The sequence below is a fragment of the Cornus florida genome, unplaced genomic scaffold (genome assembly GCF_030987335.1).
Source record: "Cornus florida cultivar Cherokee Brave unplaced genomic scaffold, ASM3098733v1 CherokeeBrave_3.0.0_Hap2_Chr09, whole genome shotgun sequence".
Lineage (NCBI taxonomy): Eukaryota > Viridiplantae > Streptophyta > Magnoliopsida > Cornales > Cornaceae > Cornus > Cornus florida.
The window spans coordinates 68,608,554-68,619,095 of NW_026775579.1; the positions used below are offsets into that span (position 1 = coordinate 68,608,554).

General features: G+C 36.0%; 1 protein-coding gene across 1 annotated transcript; it reads right to left on the reverse strand.

The window, feature by feature from the left end:
* Positions 1-6,012: 6,012 nt before the first annotated feature.
* On the reverse strand, positions 6,013-10,542 carry LOC132274235 (pentatricopeptide repeat-containing protein At4g18520, chloroplastic). Its single transcript, XM_059775473.1, has one exon. It carries the CDS (start codon positions 10,329-10,331, stop codon positions 8,478-8,480), a length of 1,854 nt encoding a protein of 617 aa, XP_059631456.1. The 5' UTR covers positions 10,332-10,542; the 3' UTR covers positions 6,013-8,477.

A 10,542-nucleotide genomic window follows, 5' to 3' on the forward strand; every position in this document is an offset into this window, starting at 1 on the left:
CTCACACAGCAAATGTGACAAAACCCCTTTTTAAGTGGATTATTTGATGTGAGAAATTGGTTGAAATTGTGTTTCAAGGTTTTGTTTATTTATTTATTTATTATTATAATTATGTTTGTTGTTGTTGTTGTGGTGGTGGTAATAAAAGGAATTGCAAGTTGAACCTAATTTCACAAACAAAATGTGCTAAATTTTAGCTCTTCTTTTCATTCAATCAGGAATCGAGGTGGAAAAAAGCCTATTTAGGCAGAGGGAGTGCCTCTCCTGGTCCGCCTAACGGATTAGGATGACCATTTTTCACTTCTTGTAGCTTGGCAGAGCTTACATCGTCAAGATTTATTCTACTAGGTTACACTGTTGATGAAATATACATTAATAAAGTGTATAATTTACTCCTACAAAGGAGCATGCATTTTTTCATTTAATTTGACACACAAGAATGTTTTATAAAGCTTGCTTGTCTTCTTCTTCTTCTTCTTCTTCTTCCATTTTTATTTATTATTTTATTTTTGGGGGCTGTTGAATACAATACTGCAAAACATAAAGATATCTTCATATGTGGGGTGTCATCATTGTCATAGCTATAGTAGTGATCTTTATTCTGCAATCCTCCTGAACAAAAAATGTCTTTGGGCAATGGTCTTTCTAAAATGCCCTTAACAAGAAACATGATGTAATGCTCACATATACAGTCATACTAGTGTGTGTGTATAGTTAATTTAGTTGAAAGAGGCTCCCAACTTGTGCCAGAATTATTAATGGGTTAATGACAACCCTTTTTGTCCATAGAATTAATGATGATATGCAGGGGCATTAATGTATTTTTCCTCAAATTGTTAAATAGTGCTGAACCATAAGTCATTTGATGGTTCAATTCATCTAGACCATATTTCAATTGTAGTGAAACCCTTTCTCTATGGTAGTTATCTTTATTCTGTCATTGCTAACTCTATGATTTTGGATAGATATTTAATTGTTCTTTATCCTTAAAAAATGCTAATTTATTTTATATAAAAAAAGGGATGGTTCAAAACAAATTACTGCAAAATGTATAAATCAGTTTTGCACTATAAAATATGGCAGCTAATTAGTACACCATATATATATATGTATATATATACAACCCAAATGCTAAGGTAACACATACAAAGTTTAGCCTTTTGTGATTGAATAGAGGACTCCAATCCTTCGAATGAAAAAAGAATATATCAAGATCTAAAAACAATATATTACACACAATTTCATTACAAACTAGGGTTTTCTTTCCAAGCTAAGAGTACAAATACTTGATACTCAGGCTTGCCATCTTCATAACAAACCAATAGTACTGATTACACAAAACAAATCCATATAATTTAATTCACAGCTTCTCCCCTGCCACATCTTGGCGATGATGGCACGTCGGTCGGATGTATCTTCTTGAACATATAAAAGAAGCAGCCTTGTGGATTTTCACTGTCACGGTCTGCAATATTTACCTCCCTTTTGGCCTCCTCCTTTGATGTTCTCTTCATTTTCTCCTTGTGGATTTGTCGCATCACGTAAGCTTCAGCAAACTCAGCTCCGGCTAAAGACATGGCCGGAAAAATAAAGCCGGTATGGTGAAATTGTGTGTGAGAAATGGATTCTTTTGACAAATTGGATTTTGTGATGATAACGTTTTGGGAGGGCTTGAAGAAGCTATTTATACACAAGTAATAGGCTTGGAGAGCAAGCAAGTTTTGGCACTGCATGTTCTTGGCTGTTTCATTTCATCATGGCGGCTTAGAAATAAGATTGAAGAATTTCCTGGGAAAAATATGAAGTGGGGTCACATGAAAAGTGGTCCTTATAACATCATGAATCATGCATGACATAAACATGCATTTATATAGTTGGCTTAGTGACCAAGTCATTTTTGTCTTAATTCTCTTGTAGAGGTCAACCATAGCAAAACTTTGCATTTTGTGTAGACACCTTTGATTTGCACCTTCCTAAAAGGTGGCCTACTAATTGACTACTATTGAACAAAATTGGCTGATCAAATATAGCACATACGTGCGCGCGCACACATATATACAGTCCCGTTCAGTTGCTCTTAAGTGTGTAGGGAACAATATACACAATTTCTATTTTAGTCATTGTATTTCATCTAACAACTGAAATTAAAAACTACTATATTATGTGTTTTTGGTTTTTTAAGACTCTAAAAATCACTCAATTTCAGTGTTCTAAATAAAATAAAATACCTTAATTGAGAATAGAATATATATATATATATATTTTGACACAATCACCTATATTTTGAATAGAATACAAATATAAAAGGAAAATAAAGTGGTTAGCACACCATAACCTTTTACCCTTTGGACTTGTGCAAGTGTAAGCAATAGCGACGTACTTCTTATCACACTAAATAAAAGTCATCATCACAGACCATATGTGACATTGCACAAACTAAATGTATGGTTAAATACAGACCATATGTGACATTGCACAAACTAAATGTATGGTCAAGTAAGAGAAATTACAAATATGTATATATAATAATAATAATGATAATAATAATAATTTTAACTAAGTTGTCATTCTTGTATATTAAAAGACTTAATGCCCACTAAAATAGGATACTAATATTTTTGAACTAACAAGAATGACTTGAGCATATATACAATCTAAATAGCGGAATTAAGGTATTTTATTTTATTTAGAACACTGAAATTGAGTGGTTTTTGGAGTTTTAAAAAACCAGAAATATATAATATAGTAATTATTAATTTCAGTCGTTGAATTGTAGTTGTCAATTTCAATCGTCGTCGAACGACTGAAATAGAAATCGCGTATATTTTTCATCCAACGATTGAAATAGAAATCGCGTATATTACTCCCTACACACCAAGGAACAAGTTCAGTACACAAGACTTTGGTTATTGTATTTCTTGGGATTGAAAATAGTACACTTCGCAGTTAGATAGGTCGTAATCTCCCTAGGTCACAATAGAAAAATTTTGTCGCCTTTTTTAATAAATTTTGTTCTCGATAACCTAAGTGTCCAGGACTTTATCCTTACTAATTTATGGAATTCGTACAAGGCGCCCCCTCAAACTCTGTACGCGATTGTGGCCCCTAAAAATTTGTTTACACCTAAAAAGAATCGATTCTAAAACATGATGCTTCATGATGCATAGAGTTCAAGCCTTATCGTCGCATGCAGTAAAACTTATGTATTCATATATTAAACAAAATTGCAATGACAAAATCGGCGTCGTGATAATTTTTGGAGGAAAAATACCCGATTGGTGATTTTTACAATGATACTATGCAATTTGTGCGAACTGATAATATTATGAATAAGATCAGCTGCTTCAAGCCTTAATACACCAGAGGTCAGATTGGTTTAATGATTTTAATACCTCACTTGAAGTCTCAAAATTTTCACATCATTACTTGTGATTAATTTGTTGGAAACTATTAATTGAATAATCTATGAAGCACGGACGCTTCTACAAAAGAGCCGCATGTGTATTGTGTTTGTGTCAAACACCGACACTCGTCAAATAATCCTCGGACACGGGTCCAATACTTTATAAATGTGCCCGTAAATAAAAATAAATTTTTATTATTTTGAACACTTCATGACAGTTCCACGATACTTCTTAGATACTTTTAAATATTTCTAAAACAAACCTATCTAGTAATTTTGAAAATAATATAAACACATTTTAAAGTGTTTAACATTTTCTTTTAAGAAAAATTAATTTTATACACATATGATCACAAACAAAGTATTAAATAGTATTTGTTCATTTAAAATAAAAACACTATTGGGACAAAGTAGTAAAATAACTATATATATATATATATATATATATATATATATATGATATAAAAATTAAAAATGATTTACAATTTTATAATACTATTACTCAATATATGCTTATTGTCACGGGCCTAGAGATTTGGCGCAGCGGCACGGCCCGTGCGGCACCAAGGCGTTGCTTTAGCTCGCGGAAGCGCCCTGATCAGCCACCACGACCTGGCCTTCCAAGGATACATGCTGATTGGTTTCGGCCTGCCTTGACCTCGTCAGAGGAACTGCTTCAGCTCCCGATCAGTTTGTGCAGGGATGGCCAACTCCCTTTTTCATAGTCAAGTCCACGACTAGCGACAAGCACCTCGAACTGAACCGAGTCGACCTGCCTGAACTCTGAAGAGGTACCATCATGTGGTCGTGCACGCTCCTTCCCTGGAACCATTCCCAGTCAATAAATGTTCTTAGCCAACCAGCATGCGTGTCTTCTATGCCCGTGGCGTCGTTAGGAATCAGAACGTGACATTATGCTTACTTTTTTAAAATTTTAAGTGTTGACCTATGTGTCAGGTCGTATATGCGTGTCGATGCTACATGGATTCAAGCTAAAAGTGCAAGTGGAATTTGTCTGAATATATATGCAATATGTTGGATATGGTTGTGTCTTTTACAAGATTTGCGTGTTCTGAGGATAACAATGTACCTATTTGGTCATAACATCCACAATTGTCTGAAATTTAAAACTTCCCTTTGAAAACCATAGGTTCTACAGTTGAATGTCGACAATATAAGATTTATAGTTAGACCTGTTAACAAATTTGTATTTCTCTTCCTTTTTTAACCAAAGAGCTATCAATTTGACCTGAGATCCAATCTAATCCAAAACTCGTATTAATTATTAGATCCTGGATTTGCTCCAATTATTCATAGATTGTATGCGTTGGATGGATTTTGTTTCTAGGATCTAGCTCGGATTTGGATGCAGGTTTTGAGATTGAAATATAGACATGAATTTGAATCTACCCATATTGATTTACCTATCGCTGTGGTAAGGTTCATGCAGTGCCACATCCAGGGTTTATTTGAAGAAAAATGATAAAAGTTTCGAATCGGTATTATTATTGACTGATGTGTTCATTATTGATTTGAATATTTTGAAAAGAGAAACACCCGTTGTTATCATAGTCTTTGTTGGATCATGGAGATTAAAATAATGAAAAAAATCAATTGTCAAGGTGAATCATTACACTTATTTTAATTATCACATTCAATGTCATTAAACTAGTGTCTTCATAAATGATTAATGGCAACAAGTAAAACACTTTCATAGTGCAAACAAGAAGAAAATGAATGAGATGATAACCTAAGCAGTCTAAGCAAGTACTATAAATGAAGTCTCTTTTGATGATGATGGGTTCCACTTTAAAGTGTAATGCCTCCATTTATAATGAATCTGTTGTTACATATCATATGAAACGACATTAGATCTCATCCTATTCCGTGCACCATCTAGTGTATCAAAACTATGTAGTTTGATGCATCAGATGGGCACCGAATTCCCATGAACAGAAGGGGATTCAGATTCATATGAATCATAGTAATGAGGGATACGATCTAAATAATCTAAAAATAAAACGTTGAAAAATAAAACCAATAATTTAGTGGATTTCAAATTCACCCTCCATATATCAAAGGTAAAACCAAGAATTTAGTGGATGTCAAATTCACCCTCCACATATCAAAAGGTAAAACCAATAATTTAGTGGATGTCAAATTCACCCTCCATATATCAAAGGTAAAACCAAGAATTTAGTGCATATCAACTTCACCATCTAATTTTCCACTTCAAAATAGAAAAAAAATGCACCTTTCAATCTTCGATGTCGTTGTCACATCATTGTGGATGAAAAATTCTGATAAAATTTCTACGTGCACGACATTTTCCTACAGGAAATTGTGTGAATTAGGTCATAATCTGTCAAGCTAAGAGCTACGAGAGCTAATGAATTACATGCAGCTGAATCAAGAATTATTTTGGTATGCACAAGAAGGCTTCACTTAGATTATGTTCCTCCTCAAAAAGTTGCTGATCAGTAATTACCTATAAACTCTCAATTCAGCACCAGAAAACTAAGAATGAATTCATAAAAATCTTATTTAATAGTACCACACCTCAGTTTAATTTCTACCACCAACTTGCAGTTATTGCATATGAAATGATCTGCAATAAGATCCAAATAAATCTTATAACCATACGCGCCTGCAATAAGATCCAAATAAATCTTATAACCATACGCGCCACAACCAACACAATCGAAGATTAAGCTATTAATTTACTGGTTCTCTAAACAGTCAACTTGAAAGTTTTTCACTACGAAATACGGTAGCTTAATACAGGTTTACAACCCAAAAGTGTTTACAAAACACCATTTGATCCCAACTCAACTCTCATGATCCCCTGTCCCGGCTTGCTCTCTGGTCGAATCCGGGGAGGGCACAACAGTGGGATGGATCTTCTTAAACACCGCGAAGAAACCACCACTAGAAGTACTCTTTCCTTCGGCTTGAGCACTCACTTCTCGTCCATTTTTTTCATCTTCCATGCTCTTCATCTTCTCCTTATGCAGCTTTTGCATCATGTAGACTTCTGCTAGACTAGCAGTTCCAGCTAATGCCATGGCACAAAATACAGACTAATATAGCCAAAATGAGTGGTTGGTTTGGTTTATGTAACAAGGTTGGGAGGTCTAGACTCTGGAGAAGCTATATATATAGAAATAATATATATACACATACAAACACAGACCAAATAATATTGTATTAGAACTTGGAAGGCAAGCAATTCTTGACTGTGACTTGGTGGAGGTTTGAAAAATGGGGCTAAAATTGAAGTGGGGACACATAGAATGGGACTAAATTTGGACTAACTCTCTTGTGGCTGAACCATTCCAGGCCACTGGTGTTGTGCCATTCTCGATTCTTTCAAGCATTTGCTTTAAATGGAAGTTCAATTTCAATGGTTCAAGTAAGAATTGGTGGTGATAGAAGTTGTTAGGTCAAAATCTAAGCTAAATGAGGTTGCTTTTGAATTTGGTTTGGAAGTTAGGTTGGGTTGTTGAGCATGGGGTAATGTTTGTTATTAGTCACACTATTCAAGTGGATGACAGGTTTGCATTCTTCGCCGCTACGAAAGAAAATCTTCCTCTTTCACTAACTTAGATGTGCTCTGTCTTGATCAACATCTATCAACATTCCTTCCTAATTAATTCAGAACTAAAAAGAATTAGAAGACACTGAGAGCAAACCACCCTCGACAAAACAACAGGCCAGATTAGAGGCCACAAAAATAAGAGCAACAGGTCCTGCTGTATCCAAAGCCACAAAAGAGAACTTCATATCACAGCCCGAGACAAGGATGCCTAATCCAAACAAAATCCGGGAACACCACCAGAACCAATCAATCTGAACCACTCCCTAGAAATGTATTTGTTTCTATTCTCAAATCTCAATTCTGGTATCACTTGCCCTTTTTCGATTTCATCTGAAGTTTATGTTGATTTGGGTCAACCCAATGCACAAGGCACCCGACGCAGGGGAGAGAAATGTATTCAATCTTATCACCCCAGAGAGATTGATTTTTGTTTGGAACCTATGACTTGCAGGTAACAATATAACAACCTTACCGTTGCGCCAAATATAAGAAGGTTAAACAACATTTGATCATGACATGAGATTGTACAAGCAATAATGGTCCAAGACTATCATCTAGTAATTTCTCAAGCAAAAGAGCTGCCTCAATTTTAAAGGCAAAGTATAAAGGCAGTGCAACCAATATATCAACAGTTCATAATCAATATAATGAGGATAATAATGCAAAAACTCAAGATATATAGCAAAGACATGGGGTTGGTTAGAATTTCATACCTTACATTTTTTCTTTCTCTTCCCCTCTTTTTCCTGCCCTCTTTCTCCTTCTTCCTCCTCTTCTGTGTCCCCCTGTTCATAGAGAGAGCTGCACGGGAGGCTGCCTTCTCAATCACCAACTCAATATGCTAAATCGATTGAGCTCCACACGATGACTAAAATGCCCTATTTTGATTATTTTGGATTTCTACAGGTTTTTTTTTTTTTTTTTGAATTTTATTTACATCCAAGTGCTTAATCACAGATTATATACCAAGGTCCAACAGACACATGCAGAAAGAGAGAGATCTAGGGACTATTTCCATTATGTACAATACTTGTTTATGATCAAATTCTTAGCACAATGAATTTGAATTTCGTTGATAATACATGAATGTGGCTATACAATATCTCCATGTTACAACAAGTGGCCCAGACAATTGGAATCCAAGGCTTGCAATGTTCTCAAGAAACAATTTGAACAAATCACCCTGATGCGAGGAGAACTGAGTCAAACCTTTTCTTTTCTTTCTTTCTCCCTTTCTTGTGAAAGTAGGTTGATGGTGGTTCTTAGACAAACTGGGATCTGCCAGGAAGTTTGGACGAATCACTGTTACGAAGGTTTATACTCAGCCTCTCATATTGAATCAGTATGATATGGTCTTCTACTCCAGTACATGAACAATATTCTTCAATTTAAAGACTGTAGCTTTGATCTAGGCAGCCATCTATAATTTCGTTGAGAGTTTCAAATTGAAAACCGGAATCCAGTTTTGATCAATGATCATATTGATTGCAAGCAATGCTCAGATGAAGGCTCCATACTCCATTCAACATCTCCACATGAAGAAAGAACTGTTGCATGGAGGTAATCATCCACCTCAACACCTTCTGCTTGCATTCGGTACATGAGCTTCAAAGCCTCTTGGCAGAGTCCATTTTTGGCAAAACCCACAATCATAGCCTTCCAAGCAACCAAATTCCGTTCTGGCATGCTATCAAAAATTTGGATTGCCTCTGAAACATATCCACATTTCGCATACATAAAAATTAAAGCACTGCCCACAAACACATTAGCCAAGGCAGGGGTCTTGTTTACAGAGGAGTGAATCAACCTGCCCTGTTGAATATTTTCTAATCTAGCACATGCTTTCAACGCTGATGAATAGGTAAAAGGGTTTGGCTCGACACCTTCCCCCAACATTTCTTTCAAGAATTCAAGAGCCTCGTACTCATGTCCCAAATGAGCACAACCAGAAATCATGGCAGTCCATGAAACGACATCCCTAAGAGGCATCTCTTCAAGGACCTTGGACGCAAGAGAGTACTTCCCACATTTGCAATAGAACCACACAAGAGTGCTTCCAATGTAAATATTGCTCTGAGTAGAATTCTTGAGTAATTGAGCATGAATTTCCTTTCCTAGGAGTAAAGCTCCAATTGAGCCACATGCCCTAAGGACGCTTACCATGGTCAAGTTGTTAGCAAATATTTTTCGTCTTTTCATTACCCAAAATAGTCTTATAGCCTCTTCACCAAGTCCATTCCGAGCATATCCTGCTATAATGGAAGTCCATGTAACTGTATTTCTCTTCCTCAGTCCATCAAAGATTTTCCTAGAATCTCCAATCTCCCCACATTTTGCATACATATCCACTAATGAAGTCCCTACAAAAACATCATTTTTGAATATCTTCTTAACTACGGCCCCGTGTAATTGTCTCCCAAATTTCAAAGCGCCCTCATTTCCACAAGCCTTCAGACCACTACAAACGGTAAACTCATTAGGGGAAAATCCATCAGATAGCATTTGTGAAAGCATCTCAAGAGCCTCCTCCCCCCACCCCCGTCGTGAGCAAGCAGTGATCATTGTCGTCCAACAAACTACGTCCTGCTCTGGCATCCTATCAAATGCACGAAATGCACCAAACAGGTCACCACATTGTGCATAGAAGTAAACAATTGCACTATCTACAATCAGATTACTACAACCACCTTTTATAATACAAGCATGAATTTGTTTCCCAAGCTGAAAATCTAGTCTCTTACTGCACAAATTCAAAACACAAACAAAGGTCTTCGGATTCGCTCGAATCCCTTTCTCAACAAACTCACTAAATAACTTTATAGCTTCATCATCTAACCCGAATCTCAAGTACCCATTAAGAACAGCAGTCCAAGACACAACATTTGGTTCCAACATTTTATCGAACACCTTACGAGCTTCAACTAACTTCCCGAATCTAGCATAAGCACTGATCAAATTATTGTCAACATATACAAGTGGGTCCTTCAAACACTTCAGAACAATCGCATGTGTCCTATTAACATCTCTTACCGTATAACAAGACTGAAGCCAAGATCCAAGCACACCGGAATCAAAGAACTGATCATTAGACGAAGAACTCGGGAAAATGGCATCTGGGTTTTCCTGGGAGCTTGAAAAATTGCTAGAATTTGGCGAATTGAATGAAAAAGATGGGTCTTTGAAGGAAAAACAACGAAATTTTGAGGAATATGTGTTGTAACTATCTCTTGTGTTCAGGTTTTTTCTGGGTTTTGATGATTTGGGTGGTTGAATGTCCAAAAGGCAAGGTAATTGAAAGAGAGAGGTCTGTGGTGAGATGATTGTTAGCATTGCCTGGATTGGTGGTGATTTTGGAGTTCCCGCGATAATTCAATTTCGAAGGAACTGTGAAGCTGAGGACCTGTTTGTTTTTGTATCAGTTTGGCCTTTATCATATACACCACTTGACCTCTTTTGAAGCTCTCACTTTTCAACTAAATTCTGAGAAATATTTACCGGAAAAAAAACTAAATCCAAAGAATTACTACAATTATTCTGGCCA

What these genes read in the sequence shown, in the direction of transcription:
- LOC132274235 (XM_059775473.1), bottom strand. Translation starts at nt 10,331, where the DNA reads ATGCTAACAATCATCTCACCACAGACCTCTCTCTTTCAATTACCTTGC.